Source organism: Capricornis sumatraensis, chromosome 1 (genome assembly GCF_032405125.1).
Source record: "Capricornis sumatraensis isolate serow.1 chromosome 1, serow.2, whole genome shotgun sequence".
Lineage (NCBI taxonomy): Eukaryota > Metazoa > Chordata > Mammalia > Artiodactyla > Bovidae > Capricornis > Capricornis sumatraensis.
The window spans coordinates 255,280,643-255,305,359 of record NC_091069.1 but is presented as its reverse complement, the minus strand read 5'-3'; the positions used below and the strand labels follow the sequence as shown (position 1 = coordinate 255,305,359).

The 24,717-nt window shown below is 39.4% G+C and overlaps 1 protein-coding gene across 2 annotated transcripts in view; it reads right to left on the bottom strand.

Annotated features, from left to right (window-relative positions):
- Positions 1-24,717, bottom strand: part of TTC3 (tetratricopeptide repeat domain 3) — a 112,824-nt gene that overhangs the window by 26,279 nt on the left and 61,828 nt on the right. For both annotated transcript variants that reach the window (XM_068960788.1, XM_068960712.1), the window contains exons 26-34: positions 22,815-23,141; positions 20,193-20,444; positions 17,670-17,716; positions 16,637-16,693; positions 15,446-15,519; positions 12,692-12,856; positions 8,507-9,554; positions 7,518-7,583; positions 5,109-5,258 (exon numbers count right to left, since the gene is read on the bottom strand). In XM_068960788.1, the coding sequence (XP_068816889.1) occupies positions 5,109-5,258; positions 7,518-7,583; positions 8,507-9,554; positions 12,692-12,856; positions 15,446-15,519; positions 16,637-16,693; positions 17,670-17,716; positions 20,193-20,444; positions 22,815-23,141 (2,186 nt within the window). The remainder of the gene's footprint in view (positions 1-5,108; positions 5,259-7,517; positions 7,584-8,506; positions 9,555-12,691; positions 12,857-15,445; positions 15,520-16,636; positions 16,694-17,669; positions 17,717-20,192; positions 20,445-22,814; positions 23,142-24,717) is intronic.

Here is a 24,717-nt window from a genome sequence, read left to right as displayed (position 1 = left end):
GCACAAAGTTTCAGATTCTACTGCATAAATTCATTTAGGCCAAAATTATTTTGACTGTTTTAAGAGTCAATGCTAACTAATACCCATCTTAGCTATAACCAAATCTCATCAAAGCACCTTAAGAACATACGATCTTCAAAAGAAGGGGAGTGACTGCCTAATGGGAATACAGCTTCTTTTTGGAGTGCCAAAAACAACTCTGGCATTAGATGGTGGTGGTGATTATATGACATGGTGAAAATATTGAAAACAACTTAACTGTATACTTTATAATGGTTAAATGTGAACTTTACCTTAATAAAACAAAACAGAAGGATTCCCTGGTGACCCAGTGGTTAAGAATCGCCTTGCAATGCAGGGGACACTGGTTTGATCCCTGGTCCAGGAAGACCTGACATACCTCAAGGCAACTAAGTCTTTGTGCCACAAATAATAAGCCTGTGCTCTGGAGCCCAGGAACCACAACTACCGGAGCCCTCGCTCTGCAAAAAGAGAAGCCACTACGATGAGAAGCCCGCGTACCACAACTAGAGAGTAGCCCCCGCTTGCTGCAACTAAAGAAAGTCCATGCAGCAATGAAGACCCAGTATAGTAAAAAAAAATAAAGAATTTTTAAAAGAGAGAGAACATATGCTGAGCATATGTTCTGAGCAATACGGCAACCAGTTATGACCTGTCAGTTCCAAGTTCAGTTGAGTTCATTTCAGTCGCTCAGTCGTATCTGACTCTTTCGAACCCTATGGACTGCAGCATACTAGGCCTCCCTGTCCACCACCAGCTCCCGGAGTTTACTCAAACTCATGTCCATTGAGTTGATGATGCCATCCAACCATTTCATCCACTGTCGTCCCCTTCTCCTCCTGCCCTCAATCTTTCCCAGCATCAGGGTCTTTTCCAACGAGTTAGTTCTTCGCATTGGGCAGCCAAAGTACTAGAGTTTCAGCTTCAGCATCAGTCCTTTCAATGGATACTCAGGACTGATCTCCTTGTAGTCCAAGGGACTCTCAAAAGTCTTCTCCAACACCATAGTTCAAAAGCATCAATTATTCAGCGCTCAGCTCTCTTCATAGTCCAACTCTCACATCCATACATGACTACTGGAAAACCTATAGCTTTGACTAGGTGGACCTTTGTTGGCAAAGTAATGTCTCTGCTTTTTAATATGCTGTTTAGGTTGATCGTAACTTTTCTTCCAAGGAGCAAGCATCTTTTAATTTCATGGCTACAACTACCATCTGCAGTGATTTTTGGAGCCCCCCAAAATAAACTTTGTCACTGTTTCCATGGTTTCCCATCTATTTCCCATGAAGTGATGGGACCAGATGCCATGATCTTAGTTTTCTGAATGTTGAGTTTTAAGCCAACTTTTTTACTCTTCTCTTTCACTTTCATCAAGAGACTCTTTATTTAGTTCTTCTTCACTTTCTGCCAAAAGGGTGGTGACATCTGCATATCTGAGGTTATTGATATTTCTCTGGGAAATCTTGATTCCAGCTTGTGTTTCTTCCAGCCCAGTGTTTCTCATGATGTACTCTGCATATAAGTTAAATAAGCAGGGTGACAATATACAGCCTTGATGTACTCCTTTTCCTATTTGGAACCAGTCTGTTGTTCCATGTCCAGTTCTAACTGTTGCTTCACTATGAACAAGGGTACTTTAAGAACAACAGGAGATTCTGGCTTTAGAATTGCTATTTTCCTCTGGCAGGGAACAGAGAATTAGCTAGGCTAATTATTAAAGGCCATTTCTAGCTCATGAAAATCAAACTCCATCAGCTACACGCAACAGCTAGCCTGGATCTTTACTGATACTTTGTAAATGCTCGACATTCTTCAAATGCTTTGTAAATAAGTTATTTTTCTCAACAAGGCACTACAGCATTCTGGGTGGGGCAATTCTTTCCCCTAGTATACTCATCTTGAGGCACTCCCCCATCCCTTTTCAACCACCCGCTGTGAGTCCTCACAAAACTATGAAGTATAGCTTGTATTATTAATGAGGAAATTGAGGGTCAAAGAAACTGAGTTAATTATTTTAGGTGCCAAAGCCACTAAGTGGTGGGGCTGGGGTCACCAGTCAGGCAGTCTGATTGTACTGCCCGAGTTCTTAAGCATGGTTTGCTACAGCTTGCCTCTCTCTTCTCTGTAAAGCAAATCACTGCAGATGGTGACTGCAGCCATGAAATTAAAAGACGCTTACTCCTTGGAAGGAAAGTTATGACCAACCTAGATAGTATATTCAAAAGCAGAGACATTACTTTGCCGACTAAGGTCCATCTAGTCAAGGCTATGGTTTTTCCAGTAGTCATGTATGGATGTGAGAGTTGGACTGTGAATAAGGCCTAGCGCCGAAGAATTGATGCGTTTGATGGTGTTGGAGAATTGATGGTGTTGGAGAAGACTCTTGAGGGTCCCTTGGACTGCAAGGAGATCCAATCAGTCCATTCTGAAGGAGATCAACTCTGGGATTTCTTTGGAAGGAATGATGCTAAAGCTGAAACTCCAGTACTTTGGCCACCTCATGCGAAGAGTGGACTCATTGGAAAAGACTCTGATGCTGGGAGGGATTGGGGGCAGGAGGAGAAGGGGACGACCGAGGATGAGATGGCTGGATGGCATCACGGACTCGATGGAGGTGAGTCTGAGTGAACTCCGGGAGATGGTGATGGACAGGGAGGCCTGGCGTGCTGCAATTCACGGGGTTGCAAAGAGTCAGACACGACTGAGCGACTGAACTGAACTGAACTGAATTACAGCTAAACGTGGAATCAAGAAAATTTAAGTAAAAATACTAACTCATAACCTTAGTGATCGAGAGGGTCAAAGGCCAAGAGAAAAATCAACAAAAGCAAAAATTTACATTTATAAAAGATTTTTCTATGAGTGAATTATGAGCATAATCATAATTAATAAAGAAAATCACAGCTAAATCTCACTTGCTCTTTTCTATAAACAACTTAAGGAACTCAGGTGAACAATTTATCCTGAAAGGAAACAGGTATACATTTTCCATGGAAAGTCTAATAGCCTAACAGGTCTGCAACTTGAGGGACTAAACAACAGCTCTTTTTAAAAAATGGACTAACTACTCTTAAGCACAACCCCATGGAACCAGGCCCAGAGTCTCAGCAAAGTTAAGAATAGGTCAAGAGCCCAAGCCCACTGGTTAAAGATGCTGCTCTCTCACAGCCCTACTCCCTGGGTGCTCATTTACTGTACATTTCTTGGTCCCGTGTACAAAGGAGTCTTGATGAACTGCACAAACACAGGACCCAGTCAAACCAGGAAAAGCTGGTTTTATAAAGCTGGACAAGCCTCTACCAGAAAGAAAGGAACCTCACTCACCAGAAAGTGAAATGTGAAAGTGAAAGTCGCTCAGTTGTGTCCATCTCTTTGCAATCCCATGGACTATAGAGTCCATGGAATTCTCCAGGCCAGAATACTGGAGTGAGTAGCCTTTCCCTTCTCTAGGGGATCTTCCCAACCCAGGGACTGAACCCAGGTCTCCCTGACCTGGCAGGCGGATTCTTTACCAGCTGAGCCACAGGAAGTCCAAGAATACTGGAGTGGGTAGCATATCCCTTCTCCAGCAGATGTTCCCAACCCAGGGTCTTCTGCATTGCAGGCAGATTCTTTACCAACTGAGCTATCAGGGAAGCCCTCACTCACCAGATGACCACCTCAAATCAAGTGGTTGTGTCTGCATCTGTCTGCATCACTTAATTGGGTGGACACAGGCATTCTCATACAGTTTTATTAAAACTGAATTTTCCTGACACAATACGAAGTTTACAACAATGTTTTGTTTTGTTAAGTCCCCCAAGTAGCTTATCCAAATTAGCGTTCTATGAGTCTCTGTGAAAGGTTTTATTTTTGTTCATTTTCCCCTTTCTAATCAGGAAGATTTCATTCAACTGGGCAACTGAGCAGAAAGGCTGGTTCCTTCTAATTTTTCAAATCTCCCCAGTCTCATCCCAAGTGAAAACATGTCCTAAGGAGTGTTATAACGGTCAGCTCTACAAAACAACCCTTTTCTTCTGGGTATACTTAAATCTCAACAAGTAAGTTTATTGATTAAGGTCCCACAGCTAATTTTCTTCTATTTAATATGTGACCTCAGCTAATGACTCAGACTTCTGGAACAAATTCTTCCTTTCTTAAATGGACTAACAGACCCTTTTCACCTCTGTACAAAGACTTCAGTTTTTACAACCTAATTAAACAATAGGCAGAAGACCTGAATAGACATTTTGCCAAAGAAAACATTAAGACGGCCAACAGGCACATAAAAAGAGGCTCAATATTACTCTTCATGAAAGAAATGCAAATCAAAACCACAATGAGGACTTCCCTGGTGGTACAGTGGGAAAGAATCCACCTGCTAATGCAGGGGGCATGGGTTCAGTCTCTGGTCCAGGACGGTTCCACGTGCCGCAGAGCAACTAAGCTAGTGCGCCACAACACCTGCGCCCTAGAGCCTGTGCAACCACAGTGAGAAGCCTGAGCACCTCAATGCAGAGTAGCCCCTGCTCTCCACAACCAGAGAGAGCCCATGGGCAGCAATGAAGACCTAGTGCAACCAAAAACAAATAAAACAAATTTGAAAATTAAAAAGAGAGTAATAATGTAACCCCATAAAATGGGAGCAATTATTACCCAAACTACAGAACTAAAGCAGAGATGTTACACACACATCACACACACCAGTCTGCCCAAGAACAGAACTAGTGTAGAATTAAGCCTGGATCTGAACCCAGTCTGTCTCCAGGTCTCACACGTGGAACCTCTAGTGCTACACCGCTACTCTCACTATGAAGAATTTAACTTGGAACTTACCAGGAAATAGTTTTAGCTAATCAAGGAAACCAAGTTATAGATAAATGAAAATTCAGATTCACAGCACTTTTCTTACATGACAACTTGTAGAGGTTGTAAAACACTGCAAATAAAAACACTGTCACTCTAATGTCATAAAAACTGAAATAGGCAACAGTGAGAAAGAATCCTGTGTTTAGCTAACAACGCAGTAGCTCAGCTAACAGAGGCTACACAAGCACAATTCTCTGAATGATGCCACATGCTACTGAAGAGGTTTCAGACAGGATTACCTTATTTTCTTCAACGTTCCTTTTCAACTTTTCTTCCAAGTCCTTGGTTTCTTCTGAGCCTTTGACATTGCTGTGTTCATAATTTTCACATGCTTCCTTAAGCTGCTCTTGTAAAACCTGGTACTCCTTTTCAATCTGTGAAATACCCCCCTACAAATGTAATACAAAATTACCTGTTAAAAGTAGTTTTAAAAGCCTATTTCTGATCTTGTTCTGAAATGTCTCTTCAGACAAACAAAAGAGGATATAAGGCAGATGAAAATTTACAAGGAAAATGTCATAATAATTCAAGAATTTAAAAGCCTTTACATTGTTTAGAAAAGTCAGCTTTTTTTAAAAAAGTTATTTGTATTATTGGAATTCATAAGGAAACTTTCCAATATGCACCATAATTAGCTCTGAATATTTGTTTTAGAAGAGTTCAGTATTAGTCTGATATGACTGTCATCCTCCACAATTAACATCAAGAACTATTTATTGGCTTCAAGAACCGCAAATATTATGCATGCATTAGATATGAATAGGACATATTAGTTTTGGCCTTACTTTTATAGCGTTTCAAATAGACGGTTGCTGATTATTTTTAAAAGATGACTTAAAATATTATCAAGAAATTATTTTCAGTTATGTAACTGTCTCCTGGACAGCTTTAAAAAAAAGCAAACAGAAGTCATACTGTACTGTGAAATGCTGGCTAGCAATAAGCAGCATTTATGTGTTTGTAAGCCTTTTATCCTGCTGAAACAGGCAGCAGTCAGTCACACACTTGTTGTAAACGGAGCACCTGTCAGACGCTGGCAGCTCCTCTCAGCTGCAGGCAACTGCTCTGCCCAGCTACGAGGGCTCCGGCAGCCAGGCTTGGGAATCTAAGCCAGATGCACACACCTGGCCCACCTTTCCCATCCCCTGCATCTCTTACAGCACGTTAGCATCTCCCAAGTGCACAAAGGCAGGGAACTGAGGTTCTTAAATTTTGTTCATTGTCAGAGAACTGTGAACTACGGCCAAGCTGACCACACCCCCCAGTCTGCTGTGTACGTCGTCCAGACTGAAAGTTCAGCACTATGAATACAGTCCATGTTTAAATAATCAACTAGATGATGAACCCATGAGCAAGCTTTTATGGTTTCAGATCTTAGTTATTTCTATTTTAATTCTCAATTCAGCTTGGTATTATGAATTAATTCATATGCCCTAAACTGCTGACAGAGACATTGTTTGTTATGTAGCAACAGATAACATGCATTCTATTCATGTCTGTTTTGAGACTGTGTTAAATTACAATCTTTAGAAAGCCAATCCCTTTAATACTAGGTCCTCCTATTCAAGTACACTGAACATTTCTCATTTACTTAAGTATTCTGTGTGTCTCTCAGTAGCATTTCAAAGTTTTCTTTTACAAGATAATATATTTTTTGATACTACTGAAAATGAAATCTTTTCCTTTACTATGTTTTGGAATGGGTTGTTTACATACAGAAAGGTATTTTATCCATTTGTATTTCTAAATTCTCTTACATTTTGGTATTGGTTTCTGATCAATCATTTTGGATTTTACAGGGACACAGTCTTAGCCTCTATAAATAATGATATTTTACACCTCCATCTTTAAAATTTTATTTTTTTCTCTTCTCTACTTTTATCAACCAATATCTCCAGGATAATAATAAATATTAACGATGATATACATTTAAGCAGGATGATGGGGTTTGGCTTAAAAGGGAAAGATACAAGCATGCTGAGAAGTATTTAGCTATTCTCATTTGATTATTGAGTTTTAAGTCAAGAAAAAATTTTGAATTTTATCCAATACCTTTTCAGCAACTATGGAGTTGATCAAATGACTTTTCCCTTAAAGATCTATTACATAGTACTTATATTAATAAATTTTCTAACCGAATCATCCTTAAAGTGTTTAAGATTTTTATAATAATTTCTGTATTATTCATGTGAATAAGCTTTTATTTATAAATATAAGTTCATTATGCCAGTTAAACCAATAAAGCTGTTAGGATAGGAAAAAACTTCTCCTCTCCCTCTCTTTTCCAAATTTGAACAATAAAAATTAACAATTTTTTTGTTATGTTCTAAAGCTTATTCTACTTCCCTGGTGGCTCAGCAGTGAAGAATCTGCCTGCCAATGCGGGAGATGCAGGTTCAATCCTTGAGTGGAGAAGATCCCCTGGAGGAGGAAATGGCAACCGACTCTAGTATGCTTGCCTGAAATTCCATGGACTGAGGAGCCATGGGGTCAGAGTCAGACATGACTTGGTGACTAAACAACAAGGCTTATTCTATGATGCTTTATATGGAATAACTCGCTTCAAAACAGTTCTAAGTTCATAATTCCTATTTAGTTAAAGTAATGAAAATTAAAACTTTAAACAGTTTAATACAGTTCTGACTCACCTGTTGTGCCTCAAAAGGACCATATGGCTCAGTATTGACTTCCTGATGTGTTATATTCCAAGACACCTTTGGGGCAAGACAAGAACATTCAATCTGTCTCAAACGCTTCAGTAAAATAAATCCATCATTTGATAACATTTTGAAACATACCCATAATTTTTCAAGGTTTTAATTTTTTTGCCAGTTTAGATAACATTCTATGCTTTCTACAAATGTTTGTAACAGGAAAGAGTATCATTTGGAACTCGTAAAAGTGAAAATGATTTTGGTTCATTACTCTTAACATAATTTTTCAAAGCTTTCTAGAAAGCTTTTAAAAAACTTAATGAGTAGCAGGATAACCAATAAGGGTTTCATGCATTCATGCCTTATAAAGCTAACTACAGAGAAACCTTATTCTTGAGCTTGCTAGGAAGGAACATTTACTCCTATCCCTCATTTCTTTCCATCTGGTTGTGTCCTGTGTCTCCCTCACTCCCCCGCTGATTTGAGAGGAGAAACTGGGCATGTGCAGCCCTGACTCTTTCTTTTTTCTCTTTCTCTTGGTAGCTGCCCGTTCAGAGAGCACATTTTCCCGTTCCTCCTCCTTGCACTGTCTTGGGGGCAAGCACCCAAGTTGGAAGGCCTTCTAGTCCAGCACTGCTGTGAACGAGGCAGGGAAGCTGCTAAGTCATGGGTTTCAGTCTTGGGACAGACACTCTCTAGAGAAAAGAGCCACATCATCCTACTGTACTTTTATTAATTATCAAGGCGGTGCTTTGGCTCCATCTGCTGATTCTACTGCTTTATGTCTCAACTGGTGCAAAACTTGGATAGGATAAAGGGTATTACTTACTACACTTCAAAATTCCTTCTGGTATTACCAGTCATGCCCTACAAAAGGGTTCATAAAGTCCATTATTTTAAAGGATTTTAGTAAATATAATGACAATGAAAAATGAAGAGGAAAATTTAACTTTGATATTAAAACTTTCTCACTTTAGTCTTACCTGTACGGCAACCACTTGTGTACACAGAATATTTGTTACTTTATTGGTGCTTTCTGGATTTACTTCCCACTTGGCAGAATCTCCACAGAAGTCCTCGTTTCCGCTAGCCTCACTCTGGGCTATATCAGCACCATCAGAGCTGCACTCTGACTTCACTGGTGTTTCCAAAGATTCCTCAAGGATCTGTGTTTCAGAGGCAATCTGGTTACCAGGGGCATTCTCAGCACTGAAATGATGAGCCTCAAAATGCACTTCCGTTATGTCACTGGCTACAAAAGATGGCACCACTGGTATTGGTCTTTGTAGATGATACTCAGTAGGAACGCTGGCCAGAGGGGTGTAAATGCTATACTGGGGCAAAGTCGGTAACACACTGATGAAGGCTGGTGGTGTCTGGGTAATGTCAAATCCCCGAAAGGGAAGATATGTACAGTATCCTGTGACCAACTGGGGTCGAGGCCAATAGGTCGCTTTCACTTCCTCGGGAACTGGTTTGGGAGAATTAGAGGAGACTGGCTTGTGACTGGTCTCCTCAGGGACTGGCCTGGGAGAATTAGAAGATATCCCTTTGGGCTTCTCATCCTCAGAAACTGGTCTGGAAGAATTATCAGAAACTGGTTTTGGCTTCCCAGTGTCACGAGCTGATTGGGGAGAATTAGCAGATGCAGGCTGAGGCTTCATGTCCTCAGAAGCTGGTGCTAAAGCTAAGTCAGACACTGGTTTGAACTTTACATCTGGTTTAAATTCCCTAGCAGTTGGATTCAGTGGTAGTTTAACTCGTAAATACTCTCCTGTTTTTGAAATTTCTTCTACTTTTGTCTTAATGTTTTTCTTCTTTCTCTTTTTCTTGAGCCGTAATGCTACTTTCTTCAATGCAATACAGTTGTCAATCACAACAAAACGAGGACATCCCAGGAGAAACGCTTTCAAACCTCCTGCTTTTTCTAGTATCTGTCGAGTTTCTTCTGGGAAGAACTCATATTCTTCAGAAAACATCTTGTTACTCATGTCCAAGGGACCATGTTCCTCCAACAACTGAGAGAAATAACTAGGCAAGAAAAATTTACATATGTTATTATAAGGAAGTACTTACACATGCTTTTCTGAAGAAAATATTTCTCAAAATTTCCCCCAAAGCAAAATACTACTTCATTTCTGACCTGAACATCTCAACAAACATATTATACTCATATTAAATCTGAGAAAGGCTAACTGAAATCAATGATACTATAAATAAAATTAAGTTTACTCCTCAGAAAATAATCCTTTCGAAGTTTTTTTTGAAGAAAAAAAAGACTAAAAGGGTATTTTTTATACACTGTGATTAAATAATTATTCTATATATATTTTTTAAATACTTGCTTTTGGATTAAAAAAAATTATCTGGCTAGGGCTGCCGTCTACGGGGTCGCACAGAGTCGGACACGACTGAAGCGACTCAGCAGCAGCAGTCTTAGTTGTGGCATGTGAGATCTTTATTTGCAGCATGTGGATCTAGCTTCCTGACCACGGACCAAACCCACGCCTCCTGCATTAGAAGTGCGGAGACTCACTGGACTGCCAAGAAGTCTCTGGAATATCTTTTCATGTACTGGCTGGCCATCTGTATGTCTTCTTGGGAAAATGTTTATTAAAATCTTCAGCCCATTTCTCAGCTGAATTTTTTTTTTTTTTTTTGCTACTGAGTTGCCTCAGTTCTTCATACATTTGGGGAATTAGCCCCTTATCAGATATATGATTTGAAAATATGTGTATGCATATTTTCATAGTTGAACGATGACCGTTAGTGTCTTCAACGGTCCCTGATGGACTGCCACAGTGCCCGTGCATGTCACTGCCGGCACAGGGCCAAGGGGCAGAAATAGGAAAAATATTTCAGAAGGCATTCCCGTCCTAGTGCTCCAGGTATGCCCCTTTGAAAAACCACTGTTTTCTACATGCTCATGATTCCTTTCTCTTTTTTTCAAGAAGCAGATTAAAGATCAGGACCCAACTGCCTCTTTCTTGGAAGAAAGCATGACAAGCAAGCAAGAACCACCATGTTCTTTTTGGTAGGCAAAAACTGACAGGGAGAAAAAACATGATTCTTATTTCACAAAGTTATTTTTATTTGCAACACACTGTGATTCAACCTACAATCAATTTCACTCTCCTGCTATCTGTAAGCTGCATGCTAGGATCACATTTTCTACTTTCTTTTTGAAACCTTCCACTTTAACTGGTTAATAAATCTTGACTAACACTACTAAAGAACTGTTTTAGGAAAAAGTGAATGCAGAAGACCATATACTACTGGCATTGCAGATACACTATCTGCAATGTATAATATAATACCATATACTACAATAGTATAGGGTAATACCATATACTATCTGAATGCAGAATACCATATACTTCAACTATCTGTATCATAAAACATTAGAATGAAGGGGGTCACTGAAAACAAATCAGTCCAATCCCCTACTTTAAAGTAAAATATTTAAGTCAATTAAAAAAGCAGTTATCCCAATATTTAACTCCATGTCTGTTACACTTTCTACTCTACATTCTTTTCAGATACAAAAGTTTAGTTTCATTTTTCTTTTACCCAATGGCCAATTAAAAAATAATCTTCAAGCCAATCATCATTACATGTTTATTTTTTTAAATTCAAAGAAAGAATTAAGTTCTGAGGTGTGACTTCCTGTAATTTCTTGACTTTCTCCTATTATAAGATATAAACTTCATTTCAAAATATACAAACAAATCAACCCATTTTCTTCTCATAAAGTTACTTAATTTCTTCCCACTTATAAAGGTAATGTAGTCTTTAAGATGCGAACTCCTGAAAACTACAGTTTAGCTTCAGTTTAGATGCTTGAAGCAAAGGCTAGCATGTTTTAAGAAATACTAGTATAGGCCCCTGGAGAAGGAAATGGCTACCTACTCCAGTACTCCCACCTAGAGAACCCCGGGGACAGAGGAGCCTGACGGACTATAGTCCATGGGATCACAAAGGGATGGACACAACTGAGTGACTGAACAACAATAACAGTACAGTTTAACAGTTGATTCCAGGCTGTCATCCAGCTCTCTGGGAATGATTTGTTCAGCACTTCACCTCTGAAGAAAAACTATGAAGAGGGATCCAAGAGCATGTAACTAAACTGAAGAGGAATAATATAACTGAGAAAAATAGAAAAAATAACCAAATTACAGATGAGTGATGGGTTTTCCAGTAGTTTGCTTACAAATTAATTTTCTACTGCAGATCTCGGCCCCTCAACTTCTTTTCCTAAAGAAAGCATCATGTACTACTTCTTAATGCCAAGCTTAAAAAAAAAAAAAAAAAAGCAAAAGCTTTTTAGATTTTCCTGAAATCTATTACTCTATCCACTCCACTCAGACTTGATTTTAGTGTTAACTTCTTTCTTTTTTCTTTTCCTTTGGCCACACGGCATGTGGGATCTTGGTTCCCTGACCAAGGATCACACCCATGGCCCCTGCAAAGTCCTAACCTTACTGGACCACAAGGGAAGTCCCCTAGTATTAATTTCACATTCACATTTTCAAACCAAAAGTAATTCAGCCCAAAGTTTCTTAGAAGGAAATCTTTTACTGGATGAATGTCGGGAGGCCAAGTTTTCAGTACAATACAGAGATACAGGGCTCTGTATCTGTACTACATCCCAGCTGGACAGCTCTCTCAGCAGTAGTCACCAGATCCTGGTATCCCTTTCCAGTGAAGGGTAACACTTCACCAAGCCACATGAAGTGTCACCGGGCTTAGGAGACACCAAACAACTACATCATATCAATGTAAAGACAATGAGAGCAAATAATCATACTATTCCTTGTCAAATATATACTGTGGAATTCATGATAAAAGATTATCGCTGGAAGCTTCATTTACCATTCCTATCAGGACACACTAGGACAGTTTTGGAAATACAAAGAATCTACATTAGCAGCGCAAACTGACAGAACTAATAAACATTAGGGTTCTAAAAAAAATCTTTAATAGTTAAAAATCTCCAATTAACTTTGTGTAATACATGACCAAAAGCCATAGAAATACTTTTCTTCCCCAGAGTTTGTGAGCCAAACACAGATTCTTTAATAAATGGAAAGGGACACAAATTTAAAACAACTGAAGATCTTTTACTGGCAGCCTCAATATAACAGTTGGAATGTTAAGACACTTACTCATATAGAGTTGAACATTTTTGTTTTGGGTTTATGTCCCATAGCTTCTTATTACGGACAACATACTCATTACTATGCTGTTCATACAGAGCTTCAAATTCTTCTACATCCTGCCGAAGGTGATCAGGCACTACAAAGGGGCCCGCAGAATTTAAACTGCGTTTGCTGATAAAACAAACAAACAAATGATTTTCTTGTGAATAATAAACTTCTAGGTGATCCAGAATAACATTTAAATTGGAACAAAGATAACATATTATTCAACTTTTAGATGCAAAAACACACTGCCAGAGAATTTAATGCAGAAAAGTTAACTTTTCACAACTTTAGTCAAGAGATACCTGAGTGCTGAGTAAATTCTTTTATTAATACTTACTCATGTTATCAAGAGTAATTTTTTAAAAAACTTCTGGTTTAGAAAAATATCAATGTTGTATTAATTGTAACGTGTTAAAAAGCAAAATGAAAGGTTTTATTACAATGGTGATCAATTTAAGTTAAAGTGAGACTGAGACTGGTAACTACCGCACAATTGCACTCATCTCACACGCTAGTAAAGTAATGCTCAAAATTCTCCAAGCCAGGCTTCAGCAATACGTGAACCGTGAACTCCCTGACATTTAAGCTGGTTTTAGAAAAGGCAGAGGAACCAGAGATCAAATTGCCAACATCCACTGGATCATGGAAAAAGCAAGAGAGTTCCAGAAAAACATCTATTTCTGCTTTCTTGACTATGCCAAAGCCTTTGACTGTGTGGATCACAATAAACTGTGGAAAATTCTGAAAGAGATCGGAATACCAGACCACCTAACCTGCCTCTTGAGATATCTGTATGCAGGTCAGGAAGCAACAGTTAGAAGTGGACATGGAACAACAGACTGGTTCCAAATAGGAAAAGGAGTACGTCAAGGCTGTATATTGTCACCCTGCTTCTTTAACTTCTGTGCAGAGTACATCATGAGAAATGCTGGACTGGAAGAAACACAAGCTGGAATCAAGATTGCCGGGAGAAATATCAATAACCTCAGATATGCAGATGACACCACCCTTATGGCGGAAAGTGAAGAGGAGCTAAAAAGCCTCTTGATGAAAGTGAAAGAGGAGAGCGAAAAAATTGGCTTAAAGCTCAACATTCAGAAAACGAAGATCATGGCATCCGGTCCCGTCACTTCATGGGAAATAGATGTGGAAACAGTGTCTGACTTTATTTTGGGGGGTTCCAAAATCACTGCAGATGTTGACTGCAGCCATGAAATTAAAAGACACTTACTTCTTGGAAGAAAAGTTATGACCAACCTAGATAGTATATTCAAAAGCAGAGACATTACTTTGCCGACTAAGGTCCATCTAGTCAAGGCTATGGTGTTTCCTGTGGTCATGTATGGATGTGAGAGTTGGACTGTGAAGAAGGCTGAGCGCTGAAGAACTGATGCTTTTGAACTGTGGTGTTGGAGAAGACTCTTGAGAGTCCCTTGGACTGCAAGGAGATCCAACCAGTTCATTCTGAAGGAGAGCAACCCTGGGATTTCTTTCGAAGGAACAATGCTAAAGCTGAAGCTCCAGTACTTTGGCCACCTCATGCGAAGAGTTGACTTATTGGAAAAGACTCTGATGCTGGGAGGGATTGGGGGCAGGAGGAGAAGAGAACGACCGAGGATGAGATGGCTGGATGGCATCACGGACTCGATGGAGGTGAGTCTGAGTGAACTCTGGGAGTTGGTGATGGACAGGGAGGCCTGGCGTGCTGCGATTCATGGGGTCGCAAAGAGTCGGACACGACTGAGCAACTGCACTGAACTGAACTGAAAAGGTACTTAAAAAAAAATTTTTTTTTTTTTAAAGAGTGTAAGAGTCTAGCATGCTGCAAAGCTGGAGCAGTGTTAAGTGTGGGCTCTAAACCGGATTGCTGGTTTAAACTCTGGCTCTGCTGAGTATGAGCTTTGTGTCCTTGGGCACAGTCAACTGCACTGTGCCTGAGCATCCTTATGTGTAAAATGTATATAATAGTATTTATCTCCAAGAAAGAAGAATGGATTAGATGAGTTTATATATACATAAAAAGCTCTTAAAACAGTGCTAAGTGCTATCAAAATATAGGCTGTTATTATTTAAACTTAAAACAATTCCCCCACTGAAAGAGTCCACGAAAATATGCAAAACAACTGTTACTACAACTCATTTAAGAAACGTGGGCGGAAAAATTTGTGGGTCTTTGGTCCATAAAGAAGTATGAGATAAAAGACTTACTGCTACTCACTAGTTTTATTTCTTGTATCTACCTGTCTCTTGAAAACTCAGTTTCAACAACCATATCCACTGGAAATCGCTAATACCTAAGGCTGAACCATAATATCACATAGAGCCTCCAAAATATCTTCCTAGTAATTATCAACAGGACATTCTCTTCACTGAACATTTTAGAGAGTATTTTCTAGGATTTTCACATCCATACATGACCACAGGAAAAACTTGACTAGACGGACCTTAGTCGGCAAAGTATCCTGCACACAGTAATAAGTTCTCAACCTTATCAAGTGAATGTTATCAACCTTCTGATTTTAATACAGTTTATATCAATTCTTAACACCGACAGCCCACACTATATAAATCAACCACAATGGGTCACATCAGGTTGTTACAAGAGATGCATGTCTTGAGGCAGAGAAGTTAGGGAAATAAAAGACAAGTTTAAAGGACACAGATTAATATACCTTTAAGTTAAAATAAAAGCAAAAATTTTCAGACTGTGCTTACATATGGTCTTCACCTGAAGTGAAAGTCTCATTGTTTGGTGTGACTGAAGGTGTTCCAGATCCAACTAACATAGGCTGGTTTAAAAAACAAAAATGACAATGATTTTCCACTTTTACCACTAAAACTAATGAATGCTCATACAAATATGCACAAAAATTGCCAATATATATGACTTATCTAAATTTTCTTGTGAACAGGACATATAGTAATTAAATTCTCAACAGCCAAAAATAGGCACAAGCTAACATTTAGACAGTTTCTGAAACTCCAAAAAATTTTACACTATCACTGTGGAAACTCTCATTTTAGATAAACTACAGACATATAGTCAAAGAGAAAAACAAAAGTTGTACTGGAACTTTTAAGCTACTGTTATCCGCCCCTATTTTCAATCCTTGCCTCCCATTTGATCCCGCAAATGTGTGATAGCCATTAAGAACCCACCGTAAGACTTAAAAGTAATGCCCCAGTCATCTCACGGGCTTGAAGCAGAGCTTTAGGTGAGCGGAAGGAAGGAGTCCATCAATTCTGAGACTCTGCGTTAGTATTTAGCTTTTTTTTTTAAAAGTCTTTATTGAATTTGTTATAATACTGGCTCCTCTTGTTCATGTTATGGTGTTTTTTGGCTACAAGGCATGTGGGATCTTAGCTGCCCAACCAGGGACTGAATCCTCTCCCCGGGCACTGGAAAGTGAAGACTTAACCACTGGACCACCAGGGAAGTCTCAGCATTTTTACTTTGAATATTTAAGTAATAATCCCATTAATTAATAATAATATGCATCATACAGATATCTTGTCATACAGATAATGACATGAGGGCACAGGGAAGTCAATTTGCCCAAGGTCACAGAGATAATAAAAATATTAACTGGTAGAACCAAGGTTAAGAACCCAGGTCTGCCTGATCTCAAAGCAGCCCTGGTCACACTGATGAACAGCCATAAAAAGTGCTACATTACAGCAATGATTTCACTAGGAAAAACCTAGAAAATGAAAAGGATAATAGTCTCTGTTAAGAATTACTTACATACGACATGAAACTTCAACTTCCTCAAAATGTAGAAAACTCACAAAACATCTTTAAAGCCTAGAAAGTCTTTCTCTACAAAGTTCTTCAAAACATCCCAAGAACTAGTTAATTCTTGTTTATAAACTCAATTAAGAATCAATACAGAAAATACTCCATACCTTTGAATCTTTTGGCTTCTTTTTCTTGCCTTTGTTTTTTATCTTGGTAAAATTAAACTAAAAAATAAAAAAAAAATTATTGAACACTCAAATAATAATATTATGAAGCTACCATATATTATAAAGATACCATTTTGATTTTCATAGACTAGTCCCAAGTTGAAGTACATAAAATGTTTACCAAAAATTAACACTTTAGTGTGTTAAGCCCCACTGTTTTGATTTATAATAGAAAATAAGAAAAATGCTAAATGACACCTAATGCTATATTAACTAAAATTAATCGTTCCAACTTAAGATGCTGGTACTCATTTTCACCAAGGTTTATGCCATTTCAAGTAATTGATGAGATTTATAAAGTAATTCCAGCTTTGTGCTTATCACATTTTTAATGATTTTTCTTTACTAACCAAACTAGACATTCTGCACTTGGCCAGACACCAGGGGACCAAGAGTGAAATTAGAAGCAGCATCCAACTTCCCATGGGGTCATGTCATCTGTGCTTCCACAGTCAGCCAGATAGGATCTGACTGAATGAAGACAAAATTTTAAGTACAGACAACGTGATCCTAAAAAAGTCATTAAACAAGTATGTCTCTGTTCGAAAACTGCCACAAACTAATTAAGGAAGACAGCTCTGGAATTATTTTAACTTTTTAAGCTCAATTATAAGCCACTCAAAGTCCATTTGTTTTCCTTAAAGAACAAAACATAATTTTAATCATTACAAGGTTAACATTTTATTTTTATGCCATCAGATGACTCAAGAACTCCCTTCCTATGTCTATGATTAACATTCATTAGTTGTGAAAATTTATGGACACTGTCTAATTTAAGCTGCAGAGTGTGCTGTCTGTTGCTCCAAGAGGAAGACTGGGATTACTCTTTCTGAGAAAATGGCCATGTTACCCCGAAGTCCTCCAGATTTGGTTCTGCAGTGCCTCCTGGGATATAAACAAACGCTGGGTCCTCCCCTCCTCCTCTGGCTGACACAAATTAGAATATGACATTGAAAACGACAGGATAACTTACTGGCACGTCACCACTGTCCTGTTTCCTTAACACAGTGCAGCGGCTGTCTGTTAGAAGATACAGATGGTTTTGTAAGGAAACGAAACGTTTATATTGCTGTACGATACACGAAGTCCTTAAAGAAAACCACCCCAGATACTACTAACATCCACTATGTCCTACTCCTTATTTGGCTTTGACACAGTTTAGTTTAGAAACCAAGAGCAAAATGGTTGACTCAGTGGAAAACCAACTACTAAGAATCACGAAATTTCAATCTAACTCAGTTCAACTTGAGTTTTTTCTAGATACCAAACTCTATGCATGCTAGGTGCTGGGAATAGAGAAATGTATAGAAAAGTCCCTACCATCAATAAACTCACGTTCTGCAAACTACACAAGAGAGGCAAACACCGCAGCCTAGTGTGCTAAAGGCCACAGTAAATGCAGTAGAAACAAAGCTGACAGAAGAATGGCGTCTTCAAGGGGAGCAGCCCAAGGAAGGGTCAGGGAGGGCTGCGGGGAACAGAGGACTTCGGATGAGCAAGCAAGAGGCTGGATGTGAGCAGGGACAGCACAAGGCAGGTTTGGGCGCGGCAGGAAATGAAGTGTACATTCCGTGCGGAGACAGGAGCACGCTGCTGAGCCCAGACAGACACTGTGACTTCAACCTGCAGGCAAAAGGAAGGAGGTGTTTCCCAAACAGAATACTTAGAGAGGATCAGACAGATGTTCTAGAAGAGTCAGCAGAAGCAGTGTGAGAGAAAGGTTTGGAGTAGGAGAGTCAGAGGCACGGAGACCTGTTGGGGACTACTGAGATCATGGAAAGGTTAAGATCCTGGCCTAGCGAAATGGAGATGGACAGGGAAGCGTAGATCAAGAATACAGCTTACTTGACTTGGCAACAAACTAAGTAAGGGGTAAAAGGCAAGATGAAGGGTCAAGACCAATTTCAGCATTTCCTGCTTGAAAACAATACATAAAGCATTATTATCTGAGATAAATCTCACGTGGCTTAAGCCATTCCAAGAGAGAGTTATGCACATGGGATCCAAGAGAGAGTTTGGGTCTCCCAATTATCACAGCACTGGTGATGTTATTGAGCACTGTTAATTTATAAGATCAGTGGATTTTGAGAAGTTTTTAACCAATGTAATTGTTCCTTTAAATGAAAGGAGATAAAATTGAAAATGCTGGGGTAAGGGTGAGAATAGAGGTAGTGGACTTGACAATCTGTTGGCTGGTCATTTGGTTGGTGGCTTGCAACTGTATGACTGAGAGCAGAGAAACTCACAGCTGGATGGATTGGGTTTTTCAGGCACAGAACACAAGAACCAGAGAAAATGCACAATGAAAGGGAATTGTGTCCTCTGGAATTGTCCTGTGCAATCCAAACATGCATCAAGTTTTGTAAGCTCAGTCCCAGAAAAGCATTTTATTCCCAGCAGCAGCAAGCTGAGAGCAATCAATCCAGGATATCAAGAAGTATGTCATCCCCAGTCATGAAGCAGTGTCCCTGGAAAATAAAGCCACCTATATCTGAGTGTGCTCTCTCCTAAGAACCACAACAAAAGTAAGCTTTTCAGTTTCTTATATTGTATCTGAATTTCATAATGTGTAACTCTTTAGTACAAGGCCAAAATCTTTTCATGTACCCTTTAAAACAAATAGCATGAAATTTGAGTCTAACTCCTGACAATACATAAAGCAGAAGTCTGATGAGAAGGGAAAAGGAAGAGGGCAGGGAGAGACAGTATCCTAAGAGATACATGTAGTACCAAAGATAAGAAATTTAATTTCAGAATTGAAGAACGTGTCTAACTCTGGATGTCAACTGTCAAATCCACCTCCATGTTCACAGCCGGGCGTGGACTCTACCCCTGCACCAAAAATTTCCTCTTCCCGAGGAGGGGAACCCCTCAGCACTTTTCCTGGCCCTCTCTTCTCCCATATTATAGTTACTTGTATATTCATTTTACTCCTTTTTCTAAACATAAGGTCCTGAGGGCAAGGACTAGCGTAAGCATTTCTGAATTCCCTGTTATCACACCTAGCACAAGGTGTTGAAGGCAGCAGTAAAAGATTTCTAACGAACTGAGTTAGGGGTGTAGCTGGGCCACAGCCTCCTTTTCTGACTCCCAGCTCTAGGCTCTTCCCACCACAGCAGATATGCTATCTGTTCTAGATTCTGCAAACACTGCCTCCTTCTGCAGGCCAATGTTTCCTTGAATGCTACAAAGCAAACCATTTCCTAAGACACCTCATTCCCTTAATATATATATCATCTTTGCCATGATACTGTCAAAACACCTACAATGAGAATAGTCCATGTAATGTATCCATCTGAGTGTCCTGACAACACTGAGATCCATAGAGTAAAAAGGCTTTAGTATATGAAAAAAAAATCACTGTTCTTAATACTAACTTCCCCAAATAAGCCAGATGTAGCATAATGATTTTCATTATTTTCTTCTTTAAGTATCTAAGTAAGCTAGATCCTTTGAAGACTTTTTCCTTAGACACAAATCGAAACTGTCCACATACCCATTATATCAAAGAATTCGTCCAGGGCATTATGCAGTGCCGGAAACTTGTCTCTGTGTTCTTCCAGCAGCCATATTAAACACCGCGCTTCCTTCAGTGACGTAGGCTCATAAAAATAATCAAGTTGCTTTCCTTCTATTGAGCCTAGCTTATGACCATATTTCTCATTCCAGAGAAAAGTCATGATGCTAAAATCAAGCTCCTTAAGAGGAGCCCCATAACGAGAAAAGAAAGGTCCTGTGGCATCTAAGCCTATAATAAAAACAAAACCCAAGTCAGAAGAAGGGAGGATTATTTGCTATAAAATTACATTCAGTTTCACATCTTGGAAAGCAGTTCTATTATAGTTTGCTTACATTTTCAGTGAAAACATTTAAATACTTAAGAATAAACTTATTCAAACTATTATGGATTTTAGAAACACCATTTCACATGAATATGCTAAATACAGTAATTCTTATCTATTAGTTGAAAAAGGTGGGCCAAAGGCTTCTATTATTCTCGCTATTTTTATTAGACTTAGGAAAAAAACAAATTTTTTTAGTATTTATTCTTATTTATTTGTGCTGAGTCTTAGTTGTGGCATGAGGGATCTAGTTCCCTGACCAGGGATTGAACCTGGGGGCATGGAGTCTTCACCATTGGACCACCAGGGAAGGCCCAGAAAAGGAATTTTTTAAAGGCATTAAATTCCTTTAAAAATATAACAGTAACTTTTCACTACTTTATAATGATTTTCATTCCAATTAGTACAAGCTAGCTAGATTTTACAATGCTTTTCTACATATATTCTATAATAACAAAACATCAATAATCTATGGAACTTCCCAAATGCCTTTAAAACAGAAAATGGGTGAACTCTTCATCCGACACCTTTAAGAATGCACCTCATCCCCTCGAACACCGTGGCCCCTTATCCTTCTCACGACATTCCAGGTGGTCACTATTCCCGATCTTCCTCCCGCTTCTACAACTTCAGAGGAAGGGGTGGCTGCACCCTCATGCACTACTACTGAAAGGAGGTGAGCCCCTACTGCGTGCTAACACAGCCACCAAAAGCAAGGACTGGCTCTGCTCTCTCCCCCTACATCGCTAACACTGGACAGGGCAGAGGTTCTCAGTCTGCAAATGAACCAGAGCCTGCCAAGTCAAAACTTCCCCAGATGGCTGAGCTTTCCAGATGCAACAGCTTTGCAGAGGTCATGTTACATATCAGTGTATTTAAACACAAGAATCAGCGACCATGTGAAATACTCACATGATACAAGGTTTAAGGCAATCATGGATGAAGAAATACCACATTCAAATCTCCAAATACAGCTCAAATCAGAGCGTGTGCTCAATGAGAGGAAGGCAGCAGATCACACCTAGTACTGAAATGTTAACCCCGCTCCTACTCAATTTAAATTAACCTTTGTTAAATAAAGCAAATTAAAGTAAGAAATATCAAACATTTTATCATCTCCTTGCCTGTTTAGCAGACACTAATGGCAGTGTCACTTGGGACTAGTTTTATGGGGCCAGGAGCCCATGGAGACGTATGTCCACAGCAGCAACATTAGTCACCAATCACAGCAAGTGTCCTGCCACCTCACTGTGCCTCCTGGCAGACACTTACCAGTATATTCTCTGAAACTAGTGTTCCATCAGCTCCCGTCTCTAAGGCAGGCCAGGCTGGCAACCTCTACGGGCCGCTGCTATGGCTCCCACTAGCCTTTTATCCAACAGCTGCCGACTGAATCATCTACTGGGCTAGGAAGTGGCCACCTCGGTCACCAGGACAAACAAGGCCACGGTCGGTGCCCAAGGACCCCATCCTCTAGAGTCAGCTGGCAGCTTTCTCTGCCACTGCCTTCCATGGTCCCTAAGTAGGTCTGGTAAAGAGCCTGCTCGAAGGTTCTTGCTCAACCAAACTAGGAAAATCAGGACAGAGAGCTAGAGTTTTATGATCCTGTGATTCACGCTGCTGAAGGTCAGCCCCAGGACATTTCTCTTGATTCTTAGATACAGATCTGCATAGGCGATCCTAACCAATCATCCATAGCTCCATCCACTCTCCCCTCCAAACTCTTCACAACCCCAGAGGGCACCCCTGCGCAGCTGACTCCAAGGGGTGCTATTCACCTAGGGGAGTGCCTGGTAGTCACAAAGTTAACACATTGACAGTTGAGCATAACACAGGACTAGACTTTCTTACTGACATCTTTCACAAAAGCACAAGGTAACCTTTCTATAGAAAGAAAGTGAAGTTGCTCAGTCGCATCCGACTCTTTGCGACCCCATGGACTGTAGCCTAACAGGTTCCTCTGTCCATGGGATTTTCCAAGCAAGAGTATTGGAGTGGGTTGTCATTTCCTTCTCCAGGAGATGTTCCCGACCCAGGGACTGAACCTGGGTCTCCCGCACTGTAGGCAGACACTTTACCATCTAAGCCATCAGGGAAGTCAACTTATCTACAAGGTAACCCAAAAATTGTGAACTTCAGGAAACAGTGTTCTTTAACCATACAAATTTGTAGTTCTACATTTTAAAAAAATCATAAATGATAGTAAAATGAAGAAGGATTCAGAGATCTGTATTCATCCTCCTATGAAACTGCATCTCTACAATTAAGAGACATACCAAAGCTATTAAGTTTCTGGATCCAGGTGGCTAGTTTTGGCTCCACTTCTTTAAGCTCACTCAAAACATGCAGAAATACCCTTGTCTTTACTCTGTTCTTTTCCTGGATCAAATGACGAATAACATAGTCCACTGCTTCATTCAGGAAATTTCTGCTAGAAAAACACGTTGTGTAGTCTTCTGTGGTTAAAACCTTCCAAGAAAGCAATTCTTTGAGAAGCTTGGAAGTATTCAGTATCCCGGACTTAATCTTGTCAGCGTACTGCTTTATGCACTGCAGAATTCTGTCATCAAGGAACTGGCAACTTTGGACACGGTTGACAGTTTCTAAGGATAAATAACAGTGGACAGTAAAAAGGAGAAAGAGGACCAATTTGCAAAAACATAAACTGTGAAAAACTTAACCTAACATTGTGTGTGAAAGTGAAGTCAAAGTGCTAGTCACTCAGTTGTGTCTGACTCTTTGAGACGCTGTGGACTGGAGCCTTGCTAGGGTCCTCTATCCATGGAATTCTCCGGCAAGAATACTAGACTAGGTGGCCATTCCCTTCTCCAGGGGATACTCCCAACCCAAGGATCAAACCCACATCTCCTCCATTGCTGGCAAATTCTTTACTGTCTGGGCCACTAGGGAATTACATAGCAATATAATCCGTGACTCAGATGTATTCTTTATGTAGTTTTAAATAATGTAATAACTTTTAAATTAGATATATAAAGTATTTAACTTTAAAAGTGCCTTTAAAAGACATGAAACTTCACAGTAAATCAAACATATCAAGTATCTTATTTCCTTCACTGGTACCACTCATGTAACATCTAAAAACTTAGTTCCTCTAAAATAAGGTTACTTCCCACAACAATCTTAACTGAGTCTTATCAACTACTCAAATTTTACATTCAATAAATATGTTTCAGGCATAAATGTAAAGCTTTTTTTTCCCCCTCGAGTTGAAGGGATCATCGCTTCAGGTATAAAAACAATATTTGGTTGAATTTGGATAAATATGTGTTATTTATCTTACTGCTGAATCCTAAATCACACACCTGTGGAGTTACTGATTGCAGTTATCTCAAAAGTGCATCTTCCTACCCAGGCATTTCCCCCCCAAAAAGTGGCCATTTAACCTCTTGATGCTAATACAGTAAATAACATACAAATACAAAAAATATATAAAGTATATGATGTTCCCTGAAATTTTTTTCAGTAAAAGACAGTTCCAATTGATTTCTGAAACATTAATGGAATAACCAGTCAATCCTAAAGGAAATCAACCCTGAATATTCATTAGAAGGATTGATGCTGAAACTCTAATACTCTGGCCACCTGACGCAAAGAGCCAACTCTTTAGAAAAGACCCTGATGCTGCGAAAGATTGAGGGCAGGAGGAGAAGGGGGTGACAGAGGATGAGATGGTTGGATGGCATCAATGACTCAATGGACATGAGTCTGAGCAAACTCTGGGAGACAGTAAAGGACAGGGAAGCCTGGTGTGCTACAGTCCATGGAGTTGCAAAAAGTCAGACATGACTTAGTGACTAAACAATAACAAGATGAAAAACAAAGATAGCAAGAGGAAATAATGCTGGCCACAGTCATCAGAGTAGAAAATGAGAATAATTTACTTTAACTCAAAACTGAAAGTAGTCCTGGGGATACAGTGCACAGTACAATGACTATAGTTAATAATACTGTTTCGTGTATTTGCATGTAGACCTTGAAAGTTCTCATCATGAAAAAAAAATTCTATATGTATGGTGGTGGATGTTAACTGGATTTATTGTGGTAATCATTTTGCAATATATAGAAATATCAAATCATTATGTTGTACACCTGAAACCATACATTAAAAACAAACAAACAAAACCACAAAACTCGAAAGTAAATGTGTCCACAAGGACA